The sequence below is a fragment of the Chrysoperla carnea genome, chromosome 1 (genome assembly GCF_905475395.1).
Source record: "Chrysoperla carnea chromosome 1, inChrCarn1.1, whole genome shotgun sequence".
Classification (NCBI taxonomy): Eukaryota; Metazoa; Arthropoda; class Insecta; order Neuroptera; family Chrysopidae; genus Chrysoperla; species Chrysoperla carnea.
Window position 1 is genome coordinate 136344458 of NC_058337.1, and position 13741 is coordinate 136358198.

General features: G+C 31.7%; 1 protein-coding gene across 1 annotated transcript in view; it reads left to right on the plus strand.

Moving 5' to 3' along the window:
- The first annotated feature begins 11016 nt into the window (after positions 1–11016).
- LOC123305056 (acetylcholinesterase) overlaps positions 11017–13741 on the plus strand; it is a 402811-nt gene continuing 400086 nt past the window's right edge. Inside the window, exon 1 of the mRNA XM_044886661.1 lies at positions 11017–12165. Coding sequence (XP_044742596.1) covers positions 11373–12165 — 793 coding nt within the window. The 5' untranslated portion in view covers positions 11017–11372. The remainder of the gene's footprint in view (positions 12166–13741) is intronic.

A 13741-nucleotide genomic window follows, 5' to 3' on the forward strand; every position in this document is an offset into this window, starting at 1 on the left:
ATGCAAACACAAATTAAACATTTAAACATCACAAAGTCTAAAATTCACTGATAATAAAATTTATATACTAACATACATTTGTTGTAGAGTTGGGGAGAAAACCAATAATGTATTTGATTGTTTAGTGTGAGACTATACAAAACAGTCAAAGTTTTGTTTGTGAAAATTTTGTAAAATACAGATTAGATTATTAGTAGCTACTATATTCTACTACGTATGTGTACGTAGAGTTTGACTTGACTTGGCTTGGCTTGGCTTGGTAACAACTGTATTTGAAAGTAAAATATATACCAAATGTAATATATAGTAAGTAACGTATAATTTCAAAAGTTGAATCGTTATATCTCTACTCGTAAATATGTTCAACACACATATATATACAAACAAACATGTTATACAGGAGAAGATGTAGTACCTAATGTACCTTGAATCATTTTGTTATTTCCATAAAAAGGTATTACTATTTACAGGATAGCATTTGTATTGAAATAAGGGTATTTATGTGAATACAGATAATGGAAATATAAGAAAGTGTAGTACCTAATGTACCTTGAATCATTCTGTGAAATCTATAAAGATATGTCTATTTACTGGATAGCATTTGTATTGAAAGGAGGATTTTTTTTATAAGAATACAGGCTGATAACTATGAGAATATAGGTGGATCTTAGGTACATTAGGATTTGTGGTTCATGGTACATTATGATATAGTACTATGGAATACATTTCATGTATCATTATTCACTAGCTTTAATCGATAGTTGCTTAATATTTCAAAAAAAGAACATGTCTGTCTGTCTGGAAGAATAACTGTGGCAATTTAATGCAAGGGTTTAAAAAATAAACTTATCGAAATTTTGATTTTAGGTATTGCACTTTCCCCTATATAAAGACATGTTTTAGAAGTAGAAATTAGGTTGGAAAAGTTTAAATTATCGAACGTAAAGAGATATATAGAGTTGGTAAATTACACAGGGTATCAATTGTTACTTTTATTAAAATGTTGATAAAATATCCTATTTAACCATTATTTGTTGCGTGTAGAACCGAATTAAGGGTTCTTCTGGAATTTTTCGAATTGATTTTTGTTTGTTAATGTGGAATATTTGTTATATGTATTTCGATTATCATGTAGTCATCATCAGTATAAATTACATAATAGTCAAAACACGTTATTTTTAGTTATGGGCAACATTGTAACAGAAATGAGCACCATGATCGTTTATCTAAAGTATCTGAGATCAATTTTGAGCCACTTTGTAATATTTTGTACTTTTTGGGTCAAAATTACCTTATATACTGAGTTTCATCGAAATTGGAGATGAAAAAATTTCCCGATTTTTTGCAATTTTTTTGAAGGGGTACCCTTTTGAAAAAATCGAGAAAGTCGCAAAAAAAGTTTTTTATTGGAATTTGATGAAACTCAGTGGATGGGGTAATTTTGATCCAAAAAATATAAAAATCTGGTTAGTTTAATGGTTGGATGCAGAGTTTCTGAGATATCGCAATATTTGGATTGATTTTAGCCCGTATCTCAAAAACTATTCGACCAGTCATCCCAAACTATTTTTGTACTTTTTGGGTCAAAATTACCTTATATACTAAGTTTTATCGAAATTGGAGATAAAAAAATTTATTCGATTTTTTGCAATTTTTTTAAGGGGGAGAAAATCGAAGAAAAAATTTTGTTTTGGAATTTGATAAAACTCAGTGGATGGGGTAATTTTAATCCAAAAAGTATAAAAATCCGGTTAATTTAATGATTTGACCTATAGAAAGTTACAATGAGCAAAACTTCATTTTCAAAAAAATTAAAATCCCTAAAATTGATGATGAGTGATAGTCTTTGTTTTAAAAGTAGAAATTTCTCGTCAAAGCTGATGTGGATCCGCTAGTACTGTATATCATAATTATGTTAATAAATTTATTTATTATCATATTTATGTCAAATTTTGTGAAAAACTTTTATATCATATCGAATGAATAGATTTTTCTTTTTTCTTTTGTAATAAATAAATATTCATAAAAAAACAGAAATACTTTTACGTTTTTTTTTTGTTTATTGGAGAATAAATTTTTTTATATTCGATATTTTTTTTGTATAAAGAAAATTTTGTTATTATTATTCAAAATATTTATGAAAAACAAGTGAAAACAAACAATTGACTGAGTTAGTTGTTGAAATACCGTGTATCGAAATTGTTGATTACACATTTTTTGCGCCATGTTAGTAAGGAAAGATAAACAAACGAACACATCCATAAGATATGTAACGTATAAATTAAAAATATAAAACAATAGGTACCTGTATATATATACTTTATAATGTTTCTAATCTAATTTGAGCCCTCACGGGTAAACAGTGATGTTTACGCAAAAAATGTTTCAAGCAAAAGTTGTTTATTTTTTTATAAGGAACTTTTTTTTACAATTTAACTTTTGTTATATCTCTTAACAAGATGGGTCCTATGGACTCAACACCTTGACCTATATTGCTCATTTACGAACTTGACCCAACTCTTTACATTCTGAGCACGCTATGAAAATTTCAACTTGATATCTCTTTTCGTTTTTGAGTTATAGTGTTGACAGATGGACGCACGGACAGACAGACAACCGAAAATGGATTAATTGGATAATTTTATGAATACCTACACCAAAATTTTGTTGGCAGTATCAATATTTTTAAGCGTTACAAACTTGGGACTAAACTTAATATACCTTGATGTATTTCATATATACATGGTATATAAAAAAACTTTTAACAAAAAGAAAACCGACTTCAAAAGAAAAACTTTTCCAAAACAAATTAAAATGCACTAAAAAGTACAAAAATAACTATAATATAATGTAGTTAAAATTATTGTTATTTTTGTTGTCGATGTCAGCCAAGCTAATGTAGCAAACTGTTCTGCCAGAGTTGTATCTTTGGCTGACACCGACTCCAAAATTAACAATAATTTTAACTACATTATATTATCTTTATTTTTGTACTTTTTAGTGCATTTTAATTTGTTTTGGAAAAGTTTTTCTTTTGAAGCCAGTTTTCTTTTTGTTAAAAGTTTTTTTATATAGTGATTTTTAGTGAATCTGAAGTACACTAACTAATTTGTCACTAAAAAAAGAAATCGGTTGGCGTGATATTGAGTTATTCGTCATCTTGTCGTGCATACTTACCAAACCAGCTTTCAAATGCACCAGCACCAGCTTTCAAATAGATAAAGAATCATCAAAATCGGTTCATCCAGTCAAAAGTTCTGAGGTAACAAAAAAAAAACAGACGAATTGATAACCTCCTCCTTTTTTGGTTGAAGTCGGTTAAAAATATGTTTTGATCGACACATCATATAAAGTATAGTTTGTTTGACATATGATGGTATATACAGATTTTGGTCAGTTAGTTGATTGTTGATTTTGATTCAAATCCCATGGGGACATTTTTTTTTTGTATATGTGAATAAAATTTGTTATTTTTTGTATAGAAAAAATTGTTTTTTCTAATTTTCGTTTTTACTATATAGTTTAATTTTAAAGTCTCTTTTCAACAAATATGATTTCCGTTTTTTGTACACGCTTTTATTAAACTTGATCTTTTTGTATGGATATTTTTTCGGGTTAAAACTTACAGCTGAATTGCATGTTTTTCTCAAACGATTGAGCGGAAATTTTCTATACACGTTTAGTTTTGATGACAATGTATGGTTAGCTAACGTCATTCTTAATCCAATTTGGAGAGCCATTAATCTAAGATGGACTCAATTAAGGTAATCGCCAAAGCAATGTTAGGATTGAAATTATTAGTACTCTATTTTCAACTTTGATGATGCATTTTGTTAAAACTTCATGAATGTAGACGAAAAATAACAATAAAATTTTTCGAAATCTGCCTTGGTTTTCGAACTGCCGAAAGATAAATAATCAAACAAAATTTTCAATTTTTGATATTTTGAAAATTACTCTTAACTACTTCATACTTACTTTTTTATCAATAATATTTTACACATAACAAATCAAAAATTCAGATTTTTATCTGTAATATCCATAATGTCCGGTCAACCTTAAATGGACGCCTATGAGGTCTAATAGGTTATGTTCGGTTATATTGGCTGTCCACGAAGGACACACTTAGGCTATAGAGCCCATTGTGATACCATATATGTGTTTTACCACCTTTTCCGCTGATAATTTCATTTATCAGGTCCTCAATTTCAGAGGCTGAGTGCACCTCCTTCATACATAAACCATGCACTACACCAGCCCATCACAACTATTAATTAAATTAATTTTGTTACGACGGCGAGAATCGAAATCGCTACCCTAAGTACACCGCGGACGGAATTGGTTACGCCTTAACCAACTGAGCTAATAGAGCGACCATGAGCCCAATAACAATAATAATAAATGGAAAACAAAAGTTATTTTTAAAGTCGTACCCATTATTTTAAATCACAAATTCCCCAAATCATTATTTATATATTTATTTAAAATATATTAAATATATTTATAGAAATATCTGTGTTCAGTACAAAAATAATTTATATTATATTGGAAATAAAGTAAAACCATAAATTTAAAACGTTAAAATGTTTTTATATGCGAGGGAGGAGTTGTCTTTTGACTGCTTTAAACTGTTGGTAATCATTTTTATAGACATATCAAGTTATTACCATATTTATAAACTGAAAATGAAAAATATTATATGGTGATATTTTATACCATATATGTATGTATTATATATATACTTTATACAAATAATATTGTCTCTGTGGTCATATTTTTTCCGGCACCGAGTTCGTACAGTTTATTATATGCATCAATAAATAACTATTTTATGGTATTGCTTCAGTTGGTCATAGTCATTTTTATCATAGACATTAGTCCATTATCATAGACCCTCTCTATTTTGTTATGAAATATGAAGCTTTTAATAGCTTCTTCATTTTGCTTACAAGATAACGGAGAAACAAACACTTCATAAAAATATATAATAACAGGTTGATTCTTATAAAAAGAAAACAAAAAACTTAAAGAAACCTCCGACACAAAATCAAGTCTGATTGATTCGTTTGTGGCACAATAATTTCCAAATGGATGAATGGATTTTGATATTTTTGTATGGTTTGAAAGGTACGGATCTTTGATCGAGAGTGATCTTAGTTATGTTTCAAAAAAGTCTACTCGGCTGTTTTAAGATCATCGCCTTTTTTCTAGTTGTTTCTGAACCCTAAATTTCCACTTGAAACATAGCTAAGAACCCACTCCATTAAATTACGTTTCAAAAAAAAAAAAAAAAATAATAAAATTAGAGACACGCAGATACACAGACACGTTAAATTCATAACACCCCTTTTTTTAGTCAGAGATAATAAAGAGATGGATTTTTGGTTAATAAGGTCAACCAAATTCTCAATATTGTAGTTAATTTTGAAATCACTAGACACTCGATTCTAAAAAGCTTTCAAATTAATTAAATATGAAATTTATACACTTCTAGAACGCAAAAGTGATTATATTTTACTCACCAGAAGTATATTTTCATTTCCAGGAATGTTGTTCTTGGAATTATCTATTCTCACTTCACGTCCCTGTTTACTTGAGATTCAGACAAGATTCATACTTATGTAGGCTTTTGAATTTATGAAATACGTCTTGAGATTTAAATACCTTTTTTTGTATATATTAGTTTTGAATAACTGGTAAACGCTCATTTCAAAAGCAGAGAACAAAATGAGTTAGAAATTTTGAAAGAGTCTGATCGATTCGTATGAGGCATTTTCCCTCCTAAAAAGATAAACCGATTTTAATTTTGTATGGTTTTTGGGAAAGGTAATTTGATCGAGAGTGTTTTCAGCTATATTTCACACCCGTTTGGAAATCATCACCTCTTTTCTGGTTGCTATCGAGAACGGAACGAAAAGCATAAAAACATAGAAAAAGATCACTCTCTATCAAATTACCATGAAATTTTTTGTTCCAAAATCGGTGCAACGGTTTAGAAGCTAAGCTGCCACACGCCACTGTTTGTTTGCCGGGGGTTAAAAACTAAAATATTTGGTCCTTTTTGCTTAACAAGATCAGAACAGTCAGAATAAAGTATTTTAGCAAATTTTGAAAAAGTTAAAACATTTCTCTTCGAAATTTTTTTAATATTTTCACGGTCTCTTTGATTCGCCAGTCTACTTTGCACTCTTGCGATTCTTTTTCAATCAGAATTGTTTACGCAACACGCATAATATATTTATAGGGAAAATCATTTTGCCATTCGAAAACCGGTGCCATCAAAGAAAACTACGATAACAGGCTTAAAGTAGATTTAAGAATGCGTTGTATAAGTAGATGAATATTAGGAAACCATAGTTGCTTATTATAATACTGTTCAAATATTTGAATGGAATGTAAAAAAGAAGCCACTCTTATAATGCTATTGACTGCTTGACACAATAAGTAATTTTCTCAATAGAAAGAGAATCACAAAAAATAAGCTAATTTCCGGATGTGAATCGTTAAAAAAATATTAAAGGCTTTTTTTTTCAAATGAAAATTGAAGTAACTGGAGAAACTTAAAAACATACTGCAATTATAACCTTTTAAAATTACGATTAATATATCAAACTTATATGGAACCGCTCATTTTCATAAATAATATAGTAACATCCACTAAAGTAGATTTCTATCTGTCAAAGACAAATATTTTATGAACATATATCATAAATAATATATCAGTGAATGATTTTATCATCTACTTGATGATGACGATGCGATGTTACTGTGGATGGTTCAAATATCACATCTACATCTATCTATCTATCTGAACACACACACACACTCCAACTCCTCCAAGCTCACTCCATAAGCACCCAAGTATAGTAGAATATGATTATGTAAGAAGGTGATGACTCTTGTCATCATAATAATATTCATTAGTTTTAAGTAAATGTGTGCATAAGATGAAGAAGAACTAAGAGGTCATATTTAAGTGAGGATACATCTCTCATATAGTGCAGTCTATTCTGTATAATATACTAGTCGTTAATCGCCTTCTACTCTAGACATAGGGAATATGGGTTGGTTTAATAAAAGTTCATTCATGTTACAAACAGTAGAGAAAATTTATTTTTCGAATATCTATAAAAACAACAAAAATAAAAACCTTCAAAGATTTCTTTGTATCTCTTTCTATCAATACAGATATAAACATGGAGTTCGTATGGAAAACATAGTGTGTGAGGTCAAATACTATATCCGATCTCTCTGTCTAATTTTACTTTAAAACTTTTTGTCATCTCTTTTACGGTATTTTCAAATTTTGTTAACAAATTCGAAAAAAAAACTTAGTTCATATAGCCAATTTCAAGATTATAAACCACACCCCCCCCTCCGGCAGTCCTTCTATCTGGCTTCATATTCGCCAAAGAGTTCGCTCTGCTCAGAATATGGCATAAGTTTTAGGGTTTTACCGTCTTAAAAGAAACCACTGATGTAGTAAAGCAGACTTTTCAGATATCGGATCCAAATGTGCTTGATATGTGGTAACTGCGGTATCAGTATTTTACGCATTTAGAATGGCGGAAGCTGTGGTAATCGTTTTGGTCTTAAATCTACCTTCAGCTTTCTGATACTCGTCTTTCTTGCCAATTTACATAACTTAAGTGTTGGAACATATTGACTAGCCTTTAGCAAGGAAAATAAGCCAGAACCCTGTTCTGAACGCTGCTCACATCAATTGTTACAATCTTATAGCCTACGCCATTAATTCACAGTCACGTTTACTTAAAATAGCGACTTAACGTTTATTTACTTTGTCACGCAAATGAGATCGTTACGTAAATTGAATACTAACGATAAAAGGATGACAAAGGTGCAACAAAACTGACAAATGGCATTAGGATTTCTTTATTAAGACTATTAAGCTATTTTCTTGGTTTATCCAATTGTCGACCCTTTCATTGTTTGGTTTTCGTGGTCGGCGTCATTGTTTCCGGGTTTATTATGCCTGACGATTTTTAAAACCTTAATAACCTTAAGGCAAAATACACGTGTTATTTGCCACTTTCAGAAGCTGCAATCTTTGACCCCCTTGAGCGTATTAACTGTTCTATTAAGTGTCGCTGCGGTTATGATGGAATTTGAAAATGAATAAACGTAAATGAAAATAATCGAAAACAGACTATAAACGTTTTAGAAGGGTTTTGATATGAGTGCCATGAGTGCCAACTAGATCAAAGTAATGACCAATTTTCGGGGTTTAAGACTTTCGATTTCAGAAGTAACAGTGGATTACACAATTGCAAACAGACGCACCAACGATTATATATTTAAAGATATGGTGTTTATCGACAAGAGAGTCCCTCTTAACGAAGATAAAGTATATGTATGCTTGTATATATGTGTGTATGTATGTACGTATGTATGTGTATCTAACGTGGTTGAATATAACGATGCTTTTGGTGAAGCAGTTTGCACAATATAATATGTGACACGAAGCTCCTGTTTTCATCATATATAGGATATATAATATATGGAACTATACTAAATATATATGGAACTATACTCAATATGTATTTCGATATATTCTATAAAACGCCATTTTTAATCAAACGGGATGCACAACTATCTGATACTATTACTCGGATTATATGGGCTCTTATGAAGCTTAACTCATAACCTGTTTTCATCAAATTTTTCTTGTAAAGACATTTTTCTGACATAGTTCCAAAAATGGGTCGATACTTTGATCTAGATAGAACTTATATCATTTGTTAGAATCCTTACAAAAACATTTCTAATCTTCATCGGGTCGCTATGACAATAAAACGAGTAAATTCTCAGATATAACCTTCTTCAGTCTGCTATTTTAACATCCTAGAAACCTAACATCCAGGGAAATTTCTTTAATCGAGATTCTTAAACTTGTTGTTCAATGAAAAAGCTAACCGGGGCTTTTGTTAATGTAGAAACCATCCTCAACATCGAAAAATGCGTTTTCGTGGAAAATTCTTGCAGTTTTCAATTTTTCAATTATAATATTTGCTCTTTTACACAATTTGTAGAGAAATTATATATTTATATAATATATTTACACATACATATAATATTTATCTACAAGATGGTGTGGAAATATTTGTGATTAATTACAAGATGACCTCAAAATTTTGATTTGAAAATAACAACCAGGCAAAGAGAAAATTAAGACGTTAACTGCATATACACCATTCCCTATTTACATAAACAAAACCATGGAAGCTCTAGAGACACGAATAAATAGAACTGTTAGTAACAGTATAAAGGTCATGCATAATCGGATTTACAAGTTTTCGGTGAGACCAAATTTTACCAATATTATCGACAGATTTTTTCTAAAGGTTTTTTCATTAAATGAAGCCCATATGGGCGGTACAGTTACACTTATATTTTAACTTCTATATGTAATTAAGTTTCCCTGAATCTATTTGAATTAGTCTTGGCGTAAATATTTTTAGTAATACTAAAGCAGAAAAAAATCTGTAGAATATTGAACTTTTGATTTAAGAGTCTTGAAATATTTAGTCCCCGATGGCAGATACAATGAAAGCTTGGGCCTTTCAGTGTATCATAAATGTTGTAGTAGCTATCACAGTGGGGAGGAGGAAGTAACGATGTTTCATCTTCTCTGTCACTGTCCAGCTGTTACCAAAAGGAGATGGACTCTTTTGAGCCTTTAATTGGCGACCGTTCCGATTTGAAATTCGTTGACGTCAAAGCACTTCTCATGTTCTCAAACAGCTCCAAATGGTTCATGGAGTAGATGCCGGGAATAAGCCAACCTTTTTTCGGTATCACAATGGAGCCTAATATCTAAGTGTGTCTTACTCCAGGACAGCCACTCTAACCTAATCTCGGCCACGATAGCGGTTAAACTAATACACTTCCCAATGATTACTTTTATCATCATCGTTCCATAAAGACAACCAGCAAAATAGACAGACTAGACATCATGACACAATAGACATCTAGCTATCTAGTTATCCAGAGCTGGTTAAAGTACAGAAGATCTTCTAACTCAAAGCTAATGTAATCTAAGCTTAACACCAGAATGTACAGATACATCCAGATACCCAGTTTTACTTGATTTATGGAGAAAACTACTCTGCTTCATTCTGTATTGGATGACGAAGTGATTCTAATAATCTAGTGACAAGGAGCGCCACATAAGATGAAACGCGCGATGCTCCCATATATGTGTTATATATTCACGACAATTATGGAGCATGTAGAGCCTCGACTATGAGATGCGACACACAACATGATCACATCTACAATACAAGACGTATACACATATATCTATAAAACACACTCTTTTACTATAACTATTACTACTACGAGTAATCTACGAGAACCGAAGTGAAACACGTCGTGTAAAACTCACAACTGTTTAGGAGTATGCGCGACCAGGCCGTACAGGTTTTAGACCCCGTCCACATCTGTCCGTCAGGTTTCACAACAACATACAGTTCGTTCTTCGTTCGTTTCGGTTTATAATATTCAAGTTTTTGTGTAGAAGTGTGGCGTCGCGTACCGTTCGCTCCGCTTTATACTGTGTTTTATATTTATTATAAATACGTCACATAGTTTTCACAAATGTAACACGTTGTATACATGTAACAGAACATTGTGTGCTTTTTCTTTCGTAAAATCGCCGACGGTGTAGAGGATTTATATTCTTAAATCTTAACAGCAGAAAAAAAAAGCTTAGTGACATTTGATATATTTTGTATAAACTAAGTAGAAAGTCATTTTCAAAAAGGTGCATTTAATGTAAAAAAAAAACCATATTATTTAACAACAAACAGTGATTTTGTTGTGTTTTTTAGTTTTAAATTTAATTGTTTGTAACGGTTATTTTGTGTGATTTTTAAACAGTGAATTTATAGTGATTATTAATTTTTATTTATTTTTTATTTTTATTTTTTAATGTGAGTTTGTTTTTCAAATTAGTGACGTGACCTTTTTTTGTGTGTATTTGAAAACCATCGATAATGATCGAGAAATTAACAAAACTGTTGATACTATTGTTGTATGTCACATGGTTGGATGCATATTCTTGGCCACATGAGACAACAACACGACAAAATCCACCCATAACCGATTACCACAATGATCCATTAATTGTTGAAACACAAACGGGTTTAGTGCGTGGTGTTTCGAAAACCGTACTCGGTCGTGAAGTACATGTTTTTACCGGAATACCATTTGCAAAACCACCAGTTGGTCCATTACGATTTCGTAAACCGGTTCCGGTGGATCCATGGCATGGAATATTGGATGCAAGTGTTTTACCAAATTCATGTTTTCAAGAACGTTGTGAATATTTCCCTGGATTTGAAGGTGAAGAAATGTGGAATCCTAATACAAATATTTCGGAGGATTGTTTGTATTTGAATTTGTGGGTTCCACAACGGATACGATTACGCCATCATCAGGATAAATCATCCACGGATCGACCACGGGTTCCAATTTTGGTTTGGATTTACGGTGGAGGTTTTATGACAGGAACCTCTACGTTAGATATTTACGACGCTGATATTGTGGCAGCAACAAGTGATGTCATTGTTGCGTCTATGCAATATCGTATTGGAGCATTAGGATTTTTATACTTGAATCGTCGGTTTCCGTACGGTAGTGAAGAGGCTCCTGGTAACATGGGACTTTGGGATCAAGCATTAGCAATAAAATGGATCAAAGATAATGCCGCTGCATTTGGCGGTGATCCAGATTTGATTACGTTATTTGGTGAATCGGCTGGTGGTGGTTCTGTTAGCTTACATTTAATATCACCCGAAACAAAAGGCCTAGCTCGGCGTGGTATATTGCAATCCGGTACATTAAATGCACCATGGAGTTACATGACTGGGGAACGCGCAGACGAGGTAGCTGCAATCTTAGTTGATGATTGTGGTTGTAATTCGTCATTGTTGGCAGAAAATCCTGAAAAAGTAATGGATTGTATGCGAGCTGTTGATGCAAAAACAATAACTGTTCAACAATGGAATTCCTATGATGGTATATTAGGTTTTCCATCTGGTCCTACCGTGGATGGTAAATTCTTACCAAAACATCCATTGGATTTAATTGAAGAGGGAAATTTTGATGATATTGAAATTATGATTGGAAGTAATCAGGATGAAGGTAAGTTTTGCGATTCTGCGAAGAATTTTGATATCATTGTGAAAAATAGGGTTTTTTATTATGTGAATTATTAAGACAATGTCTTTCTTTTTGGGTCGTAAGATCATCGGTTGAATTTATTTCAGTGCCAAAATATTTTTGAGTGAATTACTCCGTTATTTTATTTACGATAAAGCCCGTTAAAGACCTTGTGAAAAGCAAATATTTTTTGTATATTCTTCTTTAAAAGACAGACTTAGAAATTGTATCCAAAGGTGAAACTTAAGAAGAAGTAAATTTATGAGACCTCTCGCTGCTCAAAGTGCAGAAATAAGATCAACTCATAAAAGAAACCTTATATTTCAAACCAAATCAGTTAAAAACTTTAAAATGAATTAAAGAACTGCAACATTTCAAGGATAAGTCTTGTAAAAAATGGTATAAAGAACAGGATAATTTGAGAATGGCAATGATTATTGACATTTAAGGTATTTACAGATCCTATGCGAAAACTATGGTAAAATCCACCCTTCGACAGAATTTAACTTATTTTCAGCTGATCATCTCGCAATCTAAGCGACCAAAAATTCTGCAACTTCGTAATCTCGCAGCTGACATTATTCTGAGTCTGTGAAATAAAACATAGCCCTAATACCTTAACACAAATGAGGTTCTATATTTGAATGTACCTAGGATACCACTTGACCTAAATACGGCAGCTTACTGAAAGTGAGACATAACAAGACGCCTAACTAAATTTATACCAACAAAAAAGCCAGTTTATTCCAAGGTCTAGAGGCGGAAAATTCCCTCCACAAGATGTGAGATACAAAAAACCAGACTAAGTACAAAAAAAAAACTCACTGACCTTGATACTAGTTTTTCTATCATTTCAATAAAATAATTGTATACCTATACTTTATATTATCCATATATTTCTTTTGAAATATTGATAGTTATAGATCAGTTTGCGTGACTAAATAGTTAAGAGGAGTTACCTATTAGTTATGGTTGAATATCTATTAGTTAAACTAGGTAGTAGTTTGAGTACTGGACGAAGTTGGTTGGATATTTAATAACTGTGTCATTATTGTCGACTCAAGGTCAAAAATGGGATTATATACAAGTGTACTCTTTAATGTGTCTTTATATTTCACATCCCTTTTTACCTCTATGTGCTATCTATAAACTGAGGTTAAGTAAGCAATTTAGGTGTTTCTAATTTGAGGTACTCTGAAGAAACAAAAATATAGGTTCTCCATTACTTTTCGTCGTCGATATCGCGCAAACAAAAAATGATATTGACTTTGTTGAAGTATCGATCGAAGCCTATTAACAGCAATATGATCGGAAGAGAATTTCATAATATTCGGCCGAGTCGGTCGAGTTCATATTCTTTTTAAATATTTATAACTATTTATTATGCTGGGAAGTTATTCTTGTGGACCTCAAGGTACACCAGACCCTACCCACGGCTTGTTTTCACTGAAATTGGTCTTGAAATCTGTTAGAAATTTGAATGAGTCTGACGTGACCGGAAATGATTGTCATCCTCATTCCCCCCATGTGATTGATTGATTATCACCCATGTGACTGA